Source organism: Falco punctatus, assembly GCF_963210335.1.
Source record: "Falco punctatus genome assembly, chromosome: 1".
Classification (NCBI taxonomy): Eukaryota; Metazoa; Chordata; class Aves; order Falconiformes; family Falconidae; genus Falco; species Falco punctatus.
The window spans coordinates 108982838-109002548 of record NC_137580.1 but is presented as its reverse complement, the minus strand read 5'-3'; the positions used below and the strand labels follow the sequence as shown (position 1 = coordinate 109002548).

General features: G+C 37.4%; 1 protein-coding gene across 1 annotated transcript in view; it reads right to left on the bottom strand.

Moving 5' to 3' along the window:
- Positions 1-19711, bottom strand: part of ULK2 (unc-51 like autophagy activating kinase 2) — a 40271-nt gene that overhangs the window by 8207 nt on the left and 12353 nt on the right. The window contains exons 4-20 of the mRNA XM_080382654.1: positions 19131-19163; positions 18718-18754; positions 17022-17195; positions 15841-15914; positions 14770-14871; positions 14358-14416; positions 13958-14040; positions 10720-10770; positions 10269-10357; positions 9361-9532; positions 8361-8421; positions 8019-8111; positions 5283-5420; positions 4090-4235; positions 3775-3855; positions 679-965; positions 362-555 (exon numbers count right to left, since the gene is read on the bottom strand). Coding sequence (XP_080238780.1) covers positions 362-555; positions 679-965; positions 3775-3855; positions 4090-4235; positions 5283-5420; positions 8019-8111; positions 8361-8421; positions 9361-9532; positions 10269-10357; positions 10720-10770; positions 13958-14040; positions 14358-14416; positions 14770-14871; positions 15841-15914; positions 17022-17195; positions 18718-18754; positions 19131-19163 — 1874 coding nt within the window. The remainder of the gene's footprint in view (positions 1-361; positions 556-678; positions 966-3774; positions 3856-4089; positions 4236-5282; positions 5421-8018; positions 8112-8360; positions 8422-9360; positions 9533-10268; positions 10358-10719; positions 10771-13957; positions 14041-14357; positions 14417-14769; positions 14872-15840; positions 15915-17021; positions 17196-18717; positions 18755-19130; positions 19164-19711) is intronic.

The following is a 19711-nucleotide window of genomic DNA, read 5'->3' as shown; positions in this document are numbered from 1 at the left end:
ATGGACCTACTGAAATAGAGCTAAACATAGAGCCCTTTATCTCTTAAAAATCTGTATCGCAAATTTTGGCACATAGATTTTCAAGAAAAAACTGAATGGGCTTCACAGAGGCAATGAAATTCCATATTCAGATAATCAAAACAAAAAAGGGAACTAGACAGCAACACAAAGCACTCCAGGAAGTCCATGCTATATGTGTACACAGTACAAAATGTTTCTCTTGTATACAACAAACCTCAGCATCTCCTTCACAGCTCACTTTTTGCATGCTCTTCCCTCCTCCAAGCTGCTGTGCACAACATACATTCTTCTGCCAAGTTACCTACCCAACTTTACAGGTTATGAATACTCCAGTGCCCACCTGCCAAATGTGGTTTTACTGTGCTGTTCTCCTCCCTGCTTTTCACCTCCTTGGGTTGAGTGGAAGTGCGTGAAATCCCTTGGGTCAGTGATGTCTTTAGGCTGCAGCGGGCCGTCTACCAAGCCCTGGCGATTAGCCAGGGCCAGTAAATTTGAGGACGCTTGAGTTTTAGGTATTTTGAAAGGAGCCGTTGCCTTTAAGAGTCAAGACCAAGAATACACAAAATCCAAAGTTAGAACCCCAAAATACTCTTGAGAATGGTTTCAGGCAGTGTGTTACCATTTCACATTTTACTGACAGCGGCAAACTTCACATACCTTAGTGGGAGAGCCAATGATCGTTGGTAACGGAGTTTTGAACAGCCAGTCTGAACTCCTAGGTGACGATCCCATATGTTTGGTAGGTGATGTTCCCAGGCTACCTGGCCTGCTTGGTTGCGGAGAATGACTGTATCCATACCCGGCATAGGATGGGCATACTGGGTCTGAATGCTGCTTTCTGAGCTTCTGCTTGTTTTGGTAAATATCTGTGAGAGTAGGAGCACTCTGCAACCTTGCTCCCATCAGAAGTGACTGTGGAGACTGAGATGGTGGTATTGGAGAACCTGTGGGGATGAAAAACAAGGGACTAAAATTCTACTCGCACTACTTGGAAAACGTATGAATGAAGCCCAAAATGCCAGACATCAACATTAAACTGAAAGGAGATGGGACTGCAAATATCGTGAGATATGTTTGATCATCAACTCACTAGATGGCAAGGAGAATGGATTTAGCTTGTTGGCTATTTGGACTAAGGCTACATTACACTGATGAGATGGTCAAACTGCCAAATAGGCAAGATTTCAGGGCGACAGCTGTACTGGCAGCTGCAGCACCTCTGGCAACCTGCATCAAGACAAATAAAGTGGTTGGATTCAGCAGGAATGGCATAACCAATACTGAAATTTCAAGTGCAGCCGCCAAGACTCTAGGTTGAATAGAGGCTCTCAAGTACTGGAATTATGTTCCTGCAAACAAGTGCATGAATGCGACATTGCATGTTAATGACTTGTTTTGTACGTAATGACTTCATTTGCAGACACAAAAGGCAGCTCATCTCATGGTTCCTGCCAGAAAACTAGGTACTAAAAAGAACCAAATTATTCAGATGGAACGGTTTGGGATCATTACATTGGGCAGCCATTTACTTTCTAGTCTGACAGACTGAATTTTTTCAAAAGCTTACTATGTACAAAGGAAGTCCACACTCAAGCACGAGTGCAAAGTTTCTCCTGAAGCAAATGGAGATGGAAGAGCTATAAGCAGTCACTTAAACAGAGGGCTTTGGGGTAAGATCTCTTATGAACATCTCACCTACTCAAAGATGCCCTTCCTCTGTCAAAATAAGGAACCTGAAATTGAATGAAAATGGTCTCTTCCTTGTGATATTTTTACATCTCACAATGAGGAACTGTGCAAAGTTACAAACAGTACAGAAGACTTCAGCTTTATGACCACAGTTTCCCAGATAAAATGCTTATCTTTGTATCCTCAAAGAACTGACACTGAAGTGACAATTTCACTCACATTAAAAAAACAAAACAAAACAAAAAAAAAACAAGAGAAAGAAAAAGGCAAAACTGAAAATTAACCATACTAACTAGGGTAAGTTTTTTAAGAGCTGGCCAAGACAATCTTCTGAGATAGGCTGTTTCACAAATGTATGCTCAAAAAAACATCACAAGCTTCTTGCAATTTGCTCACTAAAGTGTCCAGCTGTTAAGACACATCTTTCAACCTTTTTAAACCTATGCTTTTGCTAGTTAGATTTTGAATGTGAGCTACTTCACCTTCATTTCATTCTACTCCATTAAACATTATGTTTTAGAATAGCCTTTCTGCCTGCAGCTCCAACAGAGGGATCAAGTCTATTTCTCATTAACTTCCCAGCCAAGAATTTACTTGGTTTGAAATCCCTCTGCTCGTCTGTCTCATAGCATTGAAAGCCCCCACCTGTTGTTTCAGAAACTAGTCTTAAATCTCACTGGTTACTGTTCTAGTGTCGTTGCCACCACAGGGAAGTCTTCTGAATTAGAAGCTACATCACAACAGACATCTTCAGTCCTTAGAAAAATCTCAGTACAGCTGACCTCAGTTCACCCAGAAATGAAAGACAGCTTCCCATACCCATTTAAATGCTGAGAAACAGACTTGCTGCAATTTGTGGTATTTTACAAATAGAAATACCACTGCACCCATTTGAAATTAAGACATAAAGTCAAGTAGGGAAAGAACACAGGAAACAGATGAAGAATTGAAACATTAAAAACCCTTACAGCCATCAAAACAGCGCTGTGGTATGTTACAAGTCAGTTGGACACTGGCAGAAGGCACTAAACCAAGAGCCCTATAATATTCTATCCAAAGAAAAGATGCGACAAGAAAAGCATACACACTGCTTTGTATTTTCTTCACACACATCCTTTTTTAAGAGAAGGGACTACTTCAAATCTGAGGATTCATTCATTCCTTATCTTTTGTTAAGACTACCAATAGCACAGCAATTGTGAAGGCAATTTTTGAGACACGCCATAGAACTTATTTCATATGGATGAAACCATTCCCAGATATTTGAAATATGCCTACTCCAAAAAATAAAGGCTCTATCATCTCCAGATGATTTTGGGAAGTATTTAAATAGGGGAAAAACCCACAGTGCAGTTTCAACACCACCTCATAGAAAGTCAAAATAAATAGTATAATTTGTATTTTAGTTAAAAAAGAAAATGCACCCAAAATGTGATAGAATAAAAGAACATGCTGCTGAATTGCATATTTTTATACCCAATCCTTCTGGCATTACAGTGTGATTCCATCTTTAACAGTCTCAGAATGTTTTCAAGTCCTATTTCTCCCTGATCAGTTCCCCACCCCCCGCCGGCATGCCATAATAATTTATGACTTGCAAAGCTTACTGAATGCTTAGCAACACTAACATCAGATCCCAGTCAATTTCCTAAGGGAATGATGAAAACGTGTTGCATGCTGTACACTGGTAGTTCTTCCTCCTTTTTCTGAGGACTGGCATGACAGAGCTAATCTATCAAAACCAGATTCTGAGAAGCATGTTACTACCATTCATTATAATCCATCCACTTCCATCCCTGTTTAAAGACAGGCATTATCAGAGTTGCTTTTTTGTCTTGAGAAAAATAAGCTTCAGTTGCTGTCTTATTGTGTAGGGAATTAGTTATGGGAAAGGTGTCTTGATACAGCCACAACTGGGCTAGGTTTCTACACAAACTCCGTGCACCACTTACCCAGGGTCTCCTATTAACCCATACTAAGGCAGTGTTGGCTCTCCTCCCCTTCACAAAACACTGTAGAAGATTTATCAACATACTACTGGTTGCATTGTCCAAAGTCACTCACCTGAGAAGTTTCTACTCCTTGAATCATGTCCTTGAAGTTGTCCACAACAACAGTGTCCAAGCTGCTCAGGTATGGTTCCAACTACACAAACAAAATCAAAATGTGAATTTAAACCTTATACTTCACCTACAAATGAAGGTAAAGCAAAATAAAACCTAGTTAGTTTGATTCTGTGTGTCATTTACCAGAAATTATTTCTGTGAATATGACCTATTTGGGGAGATTTTGGTTTAAGATAATTTCAAGCAAGAATTAGTGTTCTGAATTACTGCTCCAGATAAACACTTTCTAATTGCTAAGAATTTATGGGCTTACCTAGTGGTGAAGGAGAATACGGTCTAGAAGATCCTGTGGATAACCTGCGCCCAACACCCTGTGCAGTGTCAGCTGGTACTGGAGAACAGGAGCCCATCTTCATGAAGCCCATCGGGCTAGTATTTGAGCGTCTCACAACTCCAGCTCTAACAAGGTGAAAAGAATGGTTACACACACACACTATAATAACAGTGGTTCCTTGAAATAAGCTCCAGAATCTCCTAAGGAGGATAATGATCAGTTAAAGAAAATACTGGTATTTAAAGAGAAAGCTATGACACTGAAGCTTATTAAGCTAATAAGCTAAGCTTCCCATACTGAAAACAAGCAAGATTTAGTTCCCTTTGTTCACGTTGACTTTTTAACTTTCAACACTATAATAGTCTGTTAACTGGAGAAAATTGAAAGGGATAACCCTTAGCACACAGAGGATTCCTAATATTCTAACAACTTTATCATTAAATTTTTAATTTCACAATCAAGTGAAATGTATTGCTGTGAATGCCCGTTTTTATGTCAACAAAGCTTATGACAAAGTTTTCACACTGGGTCTGGTATACAGGTCAGATAACTGAAAAAAGATTAAGGGAAAGGCATTTCCCCAGGTATAGCAACTATTATAAAATCAAAGATCCTGGAAAAAAAATGCAAGGAACCACAGCGTTTGTTTTTGTAAAGATCTCCCAAGTTTTGAGTAGTCTGTTTCTGAGTCTGACCTTCACCATCCTGATCCACAAGTCAGAGAATAAATCTGGCACACTAGAGCTTTGTAATAAAACAAGCTGGTTAACTAACATGCCAAAAATTGTTTCCTTGATATTCTACAGAACAATGCATTCATCTCATCACTACATGTGTGAAAACAAACCATAACTTATTACTGACTTTCTAGTTTATGATGTAGTGCCATATAATACACAAAGAGAACTAAAAAAAGAGCAAGATTTCATCTTTTTACCTTCTTGGGTTGCATCTGAGTGAAAGAACAAGCTCATTTTGTTTTCATGGAAATTTCAAGTGCCCATCCAACAATCTTGAGATTGTGAAGTACTATTATTTGTTACCATTAAAATGCCTCTTTAGTATGTTTTTGTGCAGAAAAAAAATGACATCAGCAAGAAGACACGGACATCTGTCAGGGTACAAACACAAACTAGAACAAAGAAAAAGAAGTTTAAAAACCTCAAAGTCACCTTGGTGATCCGTGGGGGTTTGACACGGGGCTGGCAGTAGAGGAGAGGTTCTGTTCTATGCGCTGGTAATTCCGTAGCTGAGTGGGAACTGGGATAGGTGCCGTTTCGCTGCGGGGGGATACCGAAGGCTGGCAATGCCTGAAATTGGAAAGTATGGAGACAGGAGATGAATATAGATAGACAGGTCTCTCTCCAAATTGTACCACTCTTGAAATTTCAGGGAAATCTAGGAAACAGGCAAATAAGCTGCTCCTGCACTCCCCTTGCATGCAATATGATCTTAGCTTGTCCTAATCTAGCTCTAACACTTAACAGCAGGAGATCAGGAACTATTCGTTAGTACCTACCTTTCTTACACTGGCTAGTATCTGATGGAGCTGAAAGTGCAGTACTAGCTGAAGCACTTCGTCACGCATCACAGTGATCTACAGATCCCTCTGACTTCCTGCCAATTAGCCCGCTCTGTTTACCACGCTTCAAAATAGCGTTCTAGGAAAACCCGCTGCGCTAAGAACAGGAAGTTCAGCAGCAGGGCTGGAATGTGTACAAAAGCCACTAAAGCACAGAGATATCCCAAGAGACACCGTGAACTTGCAAAAGGAAAACATGTTATGTAACCAACCCCTGACAAAATGACCAAAACCACACACCTGAACATTAATCCACAGACGCAAGCTACAGATTAGCATTACCCAAGTTCAACTGGAGTGTCAGTGACCAGGCTTACCTCAACGCACTATCTGATAAGGGAATCAAACCACTGCAACGTAATCAGTTACCAACGCTTTTAAAGGAAGACAGAATTCAATGGAATGAATTTCAAAGGAACGGGCTTTTTGGAAGATAATCAGTTCAGTATCTGGTCCTTTATTGACCACCTCTTCACAGAAAGAGGATAAATTCTTGCGGGAAATGTGAAAAAAGTTCTATCACAAACTTTAGAAAACAAGCAGCCCCGGCACTTGCTGCACAGCTACAGCTGAACAGAAATCTGGGTTTCTGGCTGTCTTTTGAGAATTAAATACTACCTCCTAATATGCATAGAACTTCCTTAGCAAAAGAAGGAAGTTTGTCCTTTTATTACCACCTAGTTTCTAGATACAATACATATGTGTGCAGAGCTGTGTGCAAATCTTGTTTCTCTGAGATCCAGAGAATAAAATTAGCAATTAACCACAGGAGAATGAACTGTCTCTACCTATTCTTCCCATTCTGGCTGGAGCCTGAAAAGTGTTTCAGGTTCTTCTACTTGACATAAAGCAGCTAACTATGAGTACAATTCACTCAGTTTGATCAGCTAATCAGAAAAATTAACTGTTTCATAGGGTATAACCTTTTGTAAAAAAAAAATAAAAATCACACACAACAAAAGAACATTTCTCAGGAAATAAAAAACCAAAACCCAAAAGCAGCATCTTGTAGACTATCAGACACACACTCTGCTTCCTTCAGACCGTGCCCCAAGCAGCCAGTTAGTGACTAAATTTACTCAACCAATAACTAAACCATTATAGTACAAACACTGGAAGTGTGAACAGTAGACACCTGTTTCTAATCACACGACCGTTTAGCTCTTAACTTAGCAATGTACAGATACCATAACCGGCATATTTTCATAAAACAAGCAACTCTAAGAACTGTGACACCTGGCACAATTTAAAATAGGAAATTACAGTGTATGTTGTACATGGCCAATCCAGAGCAAATGGATGTTGACAGACAAACCATCCCCATTATCTGCCCTTAAGCATAAGAGGTAAGACCAAAGCTGTATTGATAGCCCATGTCAGCAGATTACAGAAACTGCACAAAGATCAGCACAAAGTAGCAATCTTTTCTTGTGACAAGCATTTCTAAACAAATAATGCTGACTTGCAGCCCTGTAGTATTAACATAAGCCAAAAATACACTGAACATAATAGCTTTATTCCACATTTAGCCACTCATCCTCTTTCTATTTGTACTGAAAACATTATGAAATTCATTGCTTGGTCAAATGGCAAATCTAACCCTTTTGTTTAGATATTACATGTGTAGTTAAACAGCATGATTATGCTTTACATTTTCCAATACAATACAGGAAATATTTCAGCCACCACTAATGAATATCAGTTCTATTTCAAACCAGCAGAAACTTAGTCTACAACCATGCGGAAGAAAGAGGACTTACTAACAGTCCTGCTGATGGAAAAGCTGCAATACATGTTTAGTTCTTTCATGTGGCTTCTTTGGTATCTTGTGAGACACAAAACACAAAATTCACAGTAACTGCTTGCACAGAAGCCACACCCAGCTACCAGCCACAAGACAATCCAGCCACGAGACACAAATCCATAGCAATCTGGGCTTTGTAAGTTCCTCTTTCTCTCACAACTTTTTAAAATGCATACTGCATTCAACAACTTGATTTACTAAATGAAGACTCTGTTGTGCTTCCTAACACCAAAAAGGCCAAGCCACTTATGTCTCTGAAGTTTCTGTTTTCAACCAATTCAAAATTTAAACAGACAGAAGAATGCTCTTCTTCCTTAAGAAAATCTTGCGGAGATTCATCAGAGCCAGAAGTTAGCTATGCAACCGTCAACCATTAGAATGCATAAAGTGTAGAGAGCCTGAAAAAAGCTAGTCTAGCTTCTACTTCAGTTTCCAGTAGTCATTCACTATTAAAAACCCCCGAAGATATAGTAGCAGAGAACCTTTCTATAAGATAGGAAATACTAAGCTTACAGCACACACCTGTTAGCTGTGCCAGAAGTAGTACTTCGAGAAGAGGCTGAGGATGGTTTCTGTACAGTTCCTGAGCTTCCAGAAATAGTTAACGGTGACTGCCTGTGAAAACAAAAACCACTGTCAAAAGACAGGTCTTCACATCAAAGAAACTATCTACTTTGCAGCAAAGCTTTATGAATTTGAGCTGTTTACATATTGCTATTAAATTCAACTTGGCATATTAATCTTTAAGAAAGTCCACACACCTATGTAAACCCATCACTGCCAAAACCCCAGCAACCCCTTCTACAGCTGCAGCATCAATTTTAGAACATGAGACTTCTTTTGGATAAAGCTCAGCACACCTACCCGCCACACATCAAGAACTCGCTTGAAGCCCGCCTGCCAGCTGCTCCCAATGGCATATCATCTACAGTAAGCAGAAGAACACATTGAAAATCAAAGTCATGAAGCAGAACCTTAAAAAAAATATCTCAAATATTACTGTTGTAGAAATAAGCACTTCTGGCAAACTTCTGTCAACATGTAAAAGTTTTCCACAAACTGTTTTTTGTATGAAAATACCTCAAACGTGACCACCAACAGAAATGTAACTGTGGAAGGCAATTCTTTAGCAGGTTTTTTTGTTGTTTGTTTTTGATGGGGTTTTTTTGCTATACTAATTATGATAATTTTGAAATAAAATCCTTTGTTTAAGAGTACAAGGTATCAGCATTGGGAAATTTATAATAAAGAATGCCAGAAGCCCTTCAGAGATCAACGCATTAATTTAGTCAAATATTTAACATGAGTTGGTGACATATAGAAAATGGCTGACTAGCTTCTTAGTGGCAATTCAGATTTGGATAATGTCATAAAGTGGCAGCATGCAATATGCAAGTCTTTCTATTTTTAAGTCTGGTCTGATGCCTTACCTTTCATGTTAAACATTTTTTATGTTTTTACTTGCTGTTGTTAATTATCTAAAGCTCTACAGCATGGACTATAGATGCTCAGTTAGTCTGGAGGTAGCCAAGAGCCTGCTTCCACTAAGAGAATCCCTGGGCTTCTTATCAGCAATTGTTTACAACTGACTTTTCTTTTACTGCCAAACCCCAATACTTTCCATGACTTTAAATGCCCATGGTATCTTTGGCTTATCTGGCTACTCAGTTGAAGGTGATAACGTTCCAGACAGACATGCAAGTGTACCAAACAGTCTCCCTTCAAGGAATAATCAAACTAAAGAAATCAGTTCCAATGTGAATTAAGACACATTTAGAGAAAAGAGAGCCAAAGAATAACAAAGTGTAAAGGTATGTTGCAAGTGGAAAGTATTTTAAAATGTAAAAATAAGGAAGGTTCTTACATGAGTGGTCTGAAGAGATATTGTGTGGGACAAGAACAAAGTCATCTGTGTCACAAGAGGAGTTCTTGCTACTGGTACTGGCAGAGTCTTTAGAGACTTGGAGATAGTTAGGAGGACCCAATGGAGGTGAAGACAAATTTTCTTCTTGAATATGCTGCATGTCTGGCAGAGACTGGGGGGTAGGGTAGGGGTGCGGGGTTGTTGGTAGAAAAAAGGAAGTAAAAAAAAAAGCCACATTGTAAAACCAGCGATTCAGAATATAGAATTGCTCTTTTAACTATGAAGTATCTAAAGTAAGAATCATCACTACCTTTGACACACAAAAATACCCCCATCAACAAAAACACAAACAACCAAAATACAGCCCAAGATTTAAGTATTTAGAAATATAAAATGTATTTGAATTCAGACATTTCAAATACTGGATAACCTTGCAGTGTCAATTTAGACAGTCCTATATTAAACAGGCTGTGAATGTAAACAATTGTAATTCATTCAATCATTCCACACACATCTTCTAAATACCACATAAAATTAAAGTCATCAGTTCGTGTCCATATAAGGGACCTTAACCAAGAAGGCCAATACAAAAATTACCTGTAACACTCACTACATTGCAAACCATACTAGCACATCTAAAAGATTTGCCACTCTAGCATCTGATGTATTTTTTTCTTTCACAAAAAAGAAAAACAACAAAAACCCATGAAGTACAACACAAGGAGCAAGAGTGAACCAAAATGTTAATGGTACTCCTCTAGCAAAAGACAGGGGCATTCCTTGCTCTGTGCTCTTAAACATGACAGTTTACACTGTTCAAGTACTGAAAGATCTAAATTTCAGTAAATCTTGGCTAAACATTACAGAAAATACTTTCCAGAGATTGTTCTGTAAATTGGAGAACTTACTGGAGGAGAAGCAAAACGGCATGAAGGAGAGCTACCACAGGAACTGCCAGAGACTGAGCCTGCATATGTGGGCACTGGTACAGGACAAGCTAGAAGGGGAAAAAAAATAATGGGACTAAGATTTTGCAAGGCTGAGTTTCCAACAAACTCATTTCCTTGCTGCTTTTCATTCATGAACTCTTACACAACTGAGAAGCACAGCACATCCTTAAACACACAAGGGTATTTAAGTTCAATTGAAATGTCAAAGGAACTAGTAAATAAGTATCACATTTCAGTCTAGCATAATACAAAAAAGATTCAACATCTAGGCTTACAATAGAGCACAACAACAGTCAGACTCAGGAACAGATCTCATAAACACTTAGTGTGGTATCTGGCAGATTTTTCTCCCTTCCAGTCCCCAACATTCATCATTCACACAAATAAGTGGAAAAACTAAACTACTTACATTTTTTGACTGTTGAAATCTGATCCAGGAAAGGGTGGTTGAAAAATGCTTCTGTAGAACAAGGAACAACAACCATTGTGAGTAAAGGTACAAATGACATAGAATTTACAGACTATATTGCAGATGGCAATAAATGGTTGCCTTCCCAGAATCAATATTTCAGAGCCAGAGGGTGAAAAGCTTATAAAAGATTAAAGTCTTCTATGTTATATGTTGCTATAGTATTTGGAAAGGAAGCAAAAATCAATTTAATAACTTCAAACAACAGCCAGCAAGGCAAATCAGACTGAATTACTGAAGGACATTTTATGACTGCACTTAAGGAACATGTACACAAGAAGCCTTCCTATACTTCTCATGAAATCATGTTCTCTGTGTTCAATATTGTACTATTTCAGTTTGAATTTGCTCTTCAAAATGATGAGCATCTCTTACATCAAATACTGAAAGTATTCTCATTTCTGCCTTGCTCAAGGACTGATGCTTATTTTTGAACCCATAAAGCTACTCCTTAGGTGGCCAAAAAATCGCAACAGACCAGCAGCCATTCTCCTTCCCACTTCCCACCAGCAGAACGCAACCTGTGCAGCCGGTTCATAGCATAATGCAGAATTAGACACAATTTCTTTAATGATTTCCTCAGTTAACTTGTTCTGTTACAATAGAAACATTGCATTTGTTGTAAATGGATATGCTAAGATGCATTTAATTGACTTGGCATAACCAGTTGGCTAGCAGTTTACATGGGAAGTTTTATTCTACAAGAAGCAACCTTCAACTAGTTCAGGGAAGCTGAGGGTTGGTGGAAGCCAGCAGCTGAGCTTTGTGAACTTTACTGGGGAAAACCAATATTGTTCATCAGACCTAAGGAAATAACAAGGAAAAAAAATAAAAGAATCTGAGGCCTGCAGTATCTCCTCTTCCTTCAACAACACTTTCTTCCATGACCTGATAAGGAAGGGAGGTTAGCTGTAACATAAGAACAATGTAATGATTAACTTCAACATGAGGATCAGGTGTTCCTGAGCTTTCGTACAACACCTGCTGTTCTACTTTATATTGCTGGAAGATCAACAAGATTTCCAATGCTATTTTTACTTTAACAACAGGCAACTGGGCTCAGTTGCACACTCTCCCTTTCACTCCCTTTGCTAAGCACATTCCAGAGCAGCTCCTTTGAGGCCCTTTAAGTGGCTCAGCCAAGGAAAACATGACTTTCATCACTACCATTCTGCTTTCTATTTTTTTTTCTAGCACAAATGCATTCTCCCACTACCACAAATGATACAATGAATCTCCCATGTTTGAAGAAACTGTAGGGGATCAGCACACCTAGAGTGTGAAGTGGCATCAATTAGTCAAAGTCCACGTTTGTGATGTATTAATTCTTCTACACATAGATTTATATACTGACTTCTGAATACTATCACTAATATCTGGGACATTTTACCCAATTATCATTATTTTTTTCTGGATATGACTTCTACTTAAGTTTTTACATACAGCAGTTAAATCAAGTTACATCAGTCACATCCACACACAAAGTGCCATGTCTGGTTCTCAGAAGAGAAACACCTTAATTATGCTAGTACTGATGTTTTAAATTCCAAATTGCTAAAACCAAGTTTGATATTTCTCGGAGCAAAACTCAGCAGGAATTTAAAATGGAAAAAAAAAAAAAAAAAAAAAAAGGATGCAGCTATGAGAGAGTCTTGATCTTCAAGTAAAGAACTAAAACACCTTACGAATTGAATCGTTCTCTCTCCACAGCCTAACAGTCGTCTTATCACAAATATGCAAGGACCACTTGTGATGAATGAGTCAATTTGTGTATTTCAGTACTGCATCAAAACTAAGCTTGCATGCATAACGAGAGAGCAATGGGGAAGTCTCATTAAGCAGAAACAAAAATATAGCATGTCTGTCTTTGGGATGCAACTCGCCCTAGGATCTGAGCATCACAAGAGCTAATAGCTTATGGTGAGGAAAGCACTAGGTCTTATCTACAAAGAGCACGAAGAGACTAAGGTTTAGGCTCCTCCGCACCATTCCATAAACTCAATAGGTCACCTATCTTGTTGCTAAGACAAACCCCAGTAATAAAGCACATTGCTATTGATATAAAATAGTAACAATGAAAAGATAATTGTATTTAGCTAAGTTAGCTTTAATTAACTAAAACTTTAAGATTAACATTTCCTGGCAGCTATGACAAAACTGCAATAACAAACAGTGCTACAAAATTTAAAACAACCAGCATGAATAACATGACATACAAGATGCAGCTAAGAACAACTAATTAAGATTTAACTTTTCAGTGGTCATTCTTTAAAAATGCTGTCTGAGTTTTCATTTAAAAAGAATAAAAAAGCATTACTAATTTTGCAGTAATAGGTAACCAAAACCTCAGCAATAAAAAGGCTTTTTGAGACCAAAGAGAGTAAGTAACAGACAGTTACTTACAGTTAAGTACAAAGAACAACAAATTTAAACTTTATTCCTGAATAATTTTGAAGGGCCAACAGTTGCAGCCAGTTTGAATGATTCAATAGTACCAGTTTGAGGCCTTGAAATCTTAAGAACAATGTTCTGCAACAAAGATCTCCAGCTAAAGAGAAGCAGCCAAACACAGCAGTAATTTGAAGCCAAACAAGTTCGTTTTTGTTAAGAGGGTATCCATATAGTTTGTACTAGGGTTTAACTTCCCAATTAATGCAAAATGCAAAACCCCCAGACATTGCAGTGATGTTTAACAGACGGCAAAATTCAGTCACTGCACATTTTAAAAATTCTAGGACTTAATGAAATACAAAGATACAACTGTTGTTCCAGTACTTTATTATGTTTCTGCAGCCAACACTACATGGAGATCAGAGATGTCTGTTCCCAGTCTGACGCCTAAACACCAGTTAAAGCAAGAGAAATAAGACTGTGACATGAAATTTAAGGTATATCAGGTACCACTTTGTGGGCAAAAAAAGGCCACAATTGAAAGCAGTAAATTAATTTATATTTCATTATTCATCAACAAAGTAATAATTTTTTGTGCACCACAATACTGACAGCCATTATCTATTGATTTATTTTGGGTACTATACCTACTTTATGATAACCGAACAGAAAAAAATACTTCACTTTTCATGTAATTGGCTGTAGACAAAAGGTCAAGACAGTTATTCCAGTCACTTGAATACAACCAGCAAGGAAAGTCAAGAGAGCAAAAGGAAAAGTTACATACCAAAGTCCATTCTATCTTTTTGGTTTCTCTGAAGCAAACCCAACAGCAGATCAGCCAGGTAAGCTGACGTTTCCCTAGGAATACTGCACACAAGAGGAAGTAAAACATGCATTACATTTAATGCATGCATTAAATAATGCATAGCACATTAAATTTCAGGAAGTCAGCATTCTGCCACATCCCTCAGTCTTCACTATACATGCTCAATAGCCTTAGTACAGGACCCTTTCAACTCAGCAAGGCACAATGAAGGCAAGATGCAACATGAGTCACTGGTATCATACAACATCCTTGTTTATAGATAGCAACATCAAGTATTTTTATGAATCCCAGGCATTCCCAAAGATGAAAAAGCGTTCAGTCAACAAATGTAAGTGAGAGGAAAGGCACAGTGACATACCTAGGAATCAAATTCCTGTTCTTTTCATAAAACATTCTCAAATCTTGAGGACTATTGGCCTGTCAAATAAAAACGTACATTAATTAAAGTTCAGTTTCACGGAGAAAATAGCTTTCGTACCTATGCACACATACACAGAAAGGAGGGTTTTGCTTATGGGCCTGAAAGGAGAAAACCCCAAGCACAGCAGTGACTTCAGTACTGGGTATCGTTATATATTTCCTTGGGCTTGAACACACTGATCTCGTAGACCAAGCATAAGCAACTTCTCCCTTGGTATCCTCAAGTGATCTGGCCTTTAAAGCATCGACACTACACTCAGACATCACTACTTCTGTTTTCATGACTGGAAGGAAAAAGTCCTAGGAATTTCCATGAGACTAAAAAGTGGAAAAGGAAAAAAAAGTCTTACCTGAAAAGGTGGTTTTCCAACAAGACACTGATAAATCACAGTTCCTATGCTCCACAGGTCTGCTTTAGCATCATAGTGTTGAGACATAATCACTTCAGGGGCCTGGAACGAACAGCAAAATCTCAGAAGGGAAAAAAAAGAAGCAAAGCCACAGCCATACGAATTCTGCAGTTGTTCTGTCAGAGCAGTATAAACAGACTATTCTAAGACAAAATGAACTTTTTAATCTGCATTACATGGCTTCTAACAGTTCTATCTAAAATGAAAGCTAGTTTCAAAACCACAGAAAACTGGAAAAGTTGATGTTCTAAAGAAAGCACCTAGTGATGGGCATGTATGGGGACAAGAGATAAGTGTTATTTACTTGGTTTATGCAGCCCTCCTTGTGGATAAATAACTAAGCATTTCATAACGAATACCTTTATCACCATTTTACATATACAGAAACAAGACAAGGGAAAGGAAAACGATCTTCCCATGATCATACAGCACAGTAGTGGTAGTGCCACGGTCAGACAGTTCAGTGCTCAACTGGCTACCACACTACTTAGTAAAAATTAATGGCAATTAACTCAAAATTGTTTTCTTTAAAAAAACCAAACAAAACAAACCCACATGTGAGATAATACATTAAATAACTAGAATGAAAACAAGTAGGTTTTTTAACTACTAGTGTAAAGCTATTCTAGTCTATATTTGATTACTTTTTATTTTCTATGAAACTGGGAAGGAGATAATGCCCCATTTCAGGAAAAAAAACTTAAGTGGGAATGAAACTACTTTGCAAAAAAAAAAAATCAATGCTAAGATGTATTGCTTTTTAATTCTCTAAGATTTTTCCTCCCTGCAGCACAAAGAAATGTTCAATTTCTCTCTGATTTTAATAACCATGACCTCCAAATCACAAGAGAAAAAGGAGCCAGTAAAACTATGGAAAGGTGAATTGCATGCTGCCCCTAATACTTCTACAGCAACATTAGGCATTTGCCAATCTGCAGGCAGCAAATTACTTTGTTCTGGTAGGAGAATGTTTGTGATAAGCAACATAATCTGAAATATACTGTCACTTACCATATACATAGGGGAACCACACAGAGTTGCAGCCATCATGTTGCTATGCAGATAACGAGCAAAACCAAAGTCAGCTATGTAAAGAAACACATTCGTCAATTAAAAGAAAGATAATTTTCAAATTTTTGAAGTCTAGAAATTATCTGTCTCTTATTGAAAGCTGCTACAATTACTAGTTAGAGAGAAAAAGACAAGTATAACATATAGCCAGCTACACATAATAGTAAAATCTGTGTTACATGGAAAGAATAATGTATTATCTCCAAAATAGCAAGCCAAGAAACAGCAGTGGCATCATTTGCACAAACTACTGCTCAGCCATCTCTCCAGCTGCAGAGCATGCTGTCTGGCATCAGCAGGAAAGGATTAAAGTAAGTGGCTAAATATAAATGGTTCATTAAGAGTGATGAATATACAATCTGCTTCAGCGAAACCACATCAGGTAGAAGTTTAAGTCATCAAGTTTCAGATGCCTGAATTTTCCACATAGCATCCAAAACTATCAAATAAGGACAGCAAGAGAAGTTTTGTCTCCTCTGTGCTGTTCAGAAGATGGAGTTGGAAGAGATCTCAGATTCTGGTTGAGCAAAAGCATAGAGGGAAAAAAAAAAAGTCTTAAAACCAAGGTATTTCTAAATGGACACAACAGACAACAATGAGAGATTAAAACTCCCGAAGTGTCCTCTGAAGAAGAGTTTGGTAGTATCCGGAACAGTTGACATCTCTCCCCAGTTACAATGCCAACCCTCCTTCTGCCAAAAATAGGTCATAACCTACATTTCTAAACTTCTCAAATAACCCTTAGGAGGGTCTACCACAAAAAAAGCCAGCTGGAACTGTTACTGGAGTCTCACATGCACGTGGTTTTAAAATGAGCTAAAGGCTACTTGAAGTTTCAAAGCTTACAGATTTATGTCTAATTAAAATAGTTTAATGCTAGAAACATAAGCTAAATAGGTTTCTTTTTTCTGCAGATTTAATCAGAAAGGTCTTTATGACTCAATCTTTTTTTAAACTGAGAATCTGCATTACAGCATGAAGCTCATCATTCTAGACCTACTGTCTGATTTGCATCAATTTAATACACATCATATCCAGTACAGCCTCTGCACTTTAACTACAAAGAAACTTCTGATCCAACAGTGATGAATTACCTTTAGATCAAAGAAAAGCATATTTACCTATTTTGATGCGTATGCCGCTGACACTTGACTTCCTACGACTGGCATAAGACAACAAAATATTCTGTGGTTTAAGATCCCTATGAATGATTCCTTTGCTGTGCAGAATGCGCATAGCTGCTGCAATCTGCTGGAGGAACACCCGGATGGTATCTTCACTAAGAGTTCCTTTAGCTGGAAATAACATACACATTAGCAGATGAGAAAATAAGTATCATTATCTTTGGGCAAAAAGCAACAAAATACACAGTGATCAAATGCAAAAACAATGAAGACAACCAAATAATAGTGAATTGCATTCAGAACAATCCAATCTCCAATGTTTTTCTATGAATGTATATAGAGTCTCAACAACATACACATCTCCATGCTTTTAGGCTAGCTACAGTACTCTGAATTACCTGTTTTTACAGTAGTTTTTCAACTTGGTAGCACAATAATTGTAAAACTTCTCAATCCCCATTAAATCCTAAACTTGCTAAAAAGGCAAAGGAGCCAAGAAATAAAAGAACTTCACAGCTTAGAACATTAATTGTATTTACAATCATGTTACAACCTGAAGCTGTAAAATTTGTGCTTTAAATAAATTATGGGGATTGCAGATAACCATTCTGCTTAAAAATTTCATCCATGATAAAATTCATTTTGAAGGGAAAAAATGACGATGTACTTTTGAAAGTTTTTTCAGAAGGTATTATCTCATTCTGCAGTCTGAAAAAGTACTAAACGCGGGAGCTTGATTACACTGTATACTTGTCTTCCCAGGGATTTTAATGGGAAGTATATTAGGCTTTTAATATACACAGTTACCATAACAATAGCTCTTCACAAAAAAGATTCCTTCAACATGCTGAGATACAAAGGCAAGTAGAAAAATATTTTCATCAAGAAAAATATGAAGATTAACATCTCTCCTCAAACTTTTTTTTTGTAATAAGAATCCATTTGTCATGAACTTCTGTGTTCACTTTGGACAAAGCCATGTTGAAGGGCAAAATCTCTTCTAAACCAGAACTGCCTCTTCGTAGAAAGCATTATTACATAAGTAATTCAGTATTTTTAAGTTCACATCTTGGAAAAAAAAGCAAGTGGAATCAAAACACTGAAAGCAGCCCCCCAAATAAGACTTTAGAAATAGAAAAGAGTATCTTTTTCAGCATGCTACTTACGATTAGCTACATCTTCTCCCTCATTTACAAATAAGGGAATGTTACATTCTACTGTTTTGAAAGTAGTGGCAAAAAGCTTTTTCTGTCTATGCATTATTTTATTCACTTTCATTGCTACTTTGTGGGGTTTATTTGCAAGTATGAGTGGCATTTAAAATCACTGGGAAATATTTCAAAATAAATGCAAAACCTTATGTCTTCCAGCAGCTTCAAAATTTAGTTTTCAAGTTCTCAGTGTGGCATACAAACACACAACAAACACCGCTCTGCTGCTGACCTTGACTGGAGATAGAGTACAACACTAAATGGGTTCTGAGCAAATTGAATTACTCTTATAAAGAGGGTACTCTAAAAAAAAATCACACCAGGGTGAACATGCATTGTGGAATTACACAAGTTCCATGAACAGAAAAACATTTAAACCACAAGCAAAAAAATCTCAGATAAACACCAATGGATTACAGGAATGCAGAATATAAACATGTAATACAATAGCTTCTTAACATGGAAATACAGTAGTCAATTACCTTGTAAGTAATCTGCCAAATCCCCACCATTGCAGTACTGTTAAAAAGAAAGGTTTTTATTTAAAACACCAGCACTGAAATACTTGCTATATAATTTTTACTGTGTAATCTTTTCAAGAAAATTACAACATCTTTTTCACCTGTTGGCCTTAAAATTGGTTTGTCAGTTATTTGTAATTAATAATTTGAGGTGTGACACTTCATCAATACTTACAGTATCATAAAATGAAACTGAATAATTTATGGAACAAACACTGCTGATAAATTCAGTAGTGCATAGGAAATTAATAATCCAGTTTTCAGAATTGCTTGCTTTCCAAGTCATGGTTATTTTGCAGCTGTGCAAAGAAGGAATTTTGTCTAAAAATCATCTTTAAAACCATCCAGAAATAAACATGTACGTTAACACATACCTCCATTACCAAAAAGACAGAATTGGGCATTTCCTAAAAAGAGAAGAACAAATCCCATTTAAGAATGTACCAAGACAAAGCCTTTAGTATCTGCTTTAACCAAGCATAACATGAGATTTTTCAATCAACTGAGAATCCTCATGTTAAAGTCAGTTTTAGAGGGTAGCATATATGTACATTCCCCACCATTAAACATTTCACATTTTCAGAAATATTAGTAAATGTAAAAAAATTAAATAATAATCACCAGGCAATATCATGAAGACTAAAGTTATCGTTTGAAAGAGCATTATACAGTAAGTAACATCAGTTAGCACTGTATGTCACTCCCTTAGCTTTCAACTGCCTTGGACCGCTCTATCAACACCACCTCTATATTAAGAGCCCTTACAAATAAATAAATTTTTGCTATCAGACATCAGTGAAATCAATCACTATTGGGACACTTACATTTAGTCAGAACTGCACTGGGCAGAATTACAAACCGTAAGCAAGACAATTTGGCTACGACAACCAGTTTTCTAAGGAGGAATCCCAAAGTTATGTTCCCTACTTCCGAGTAAAATAAGCTTTGGTTCTGC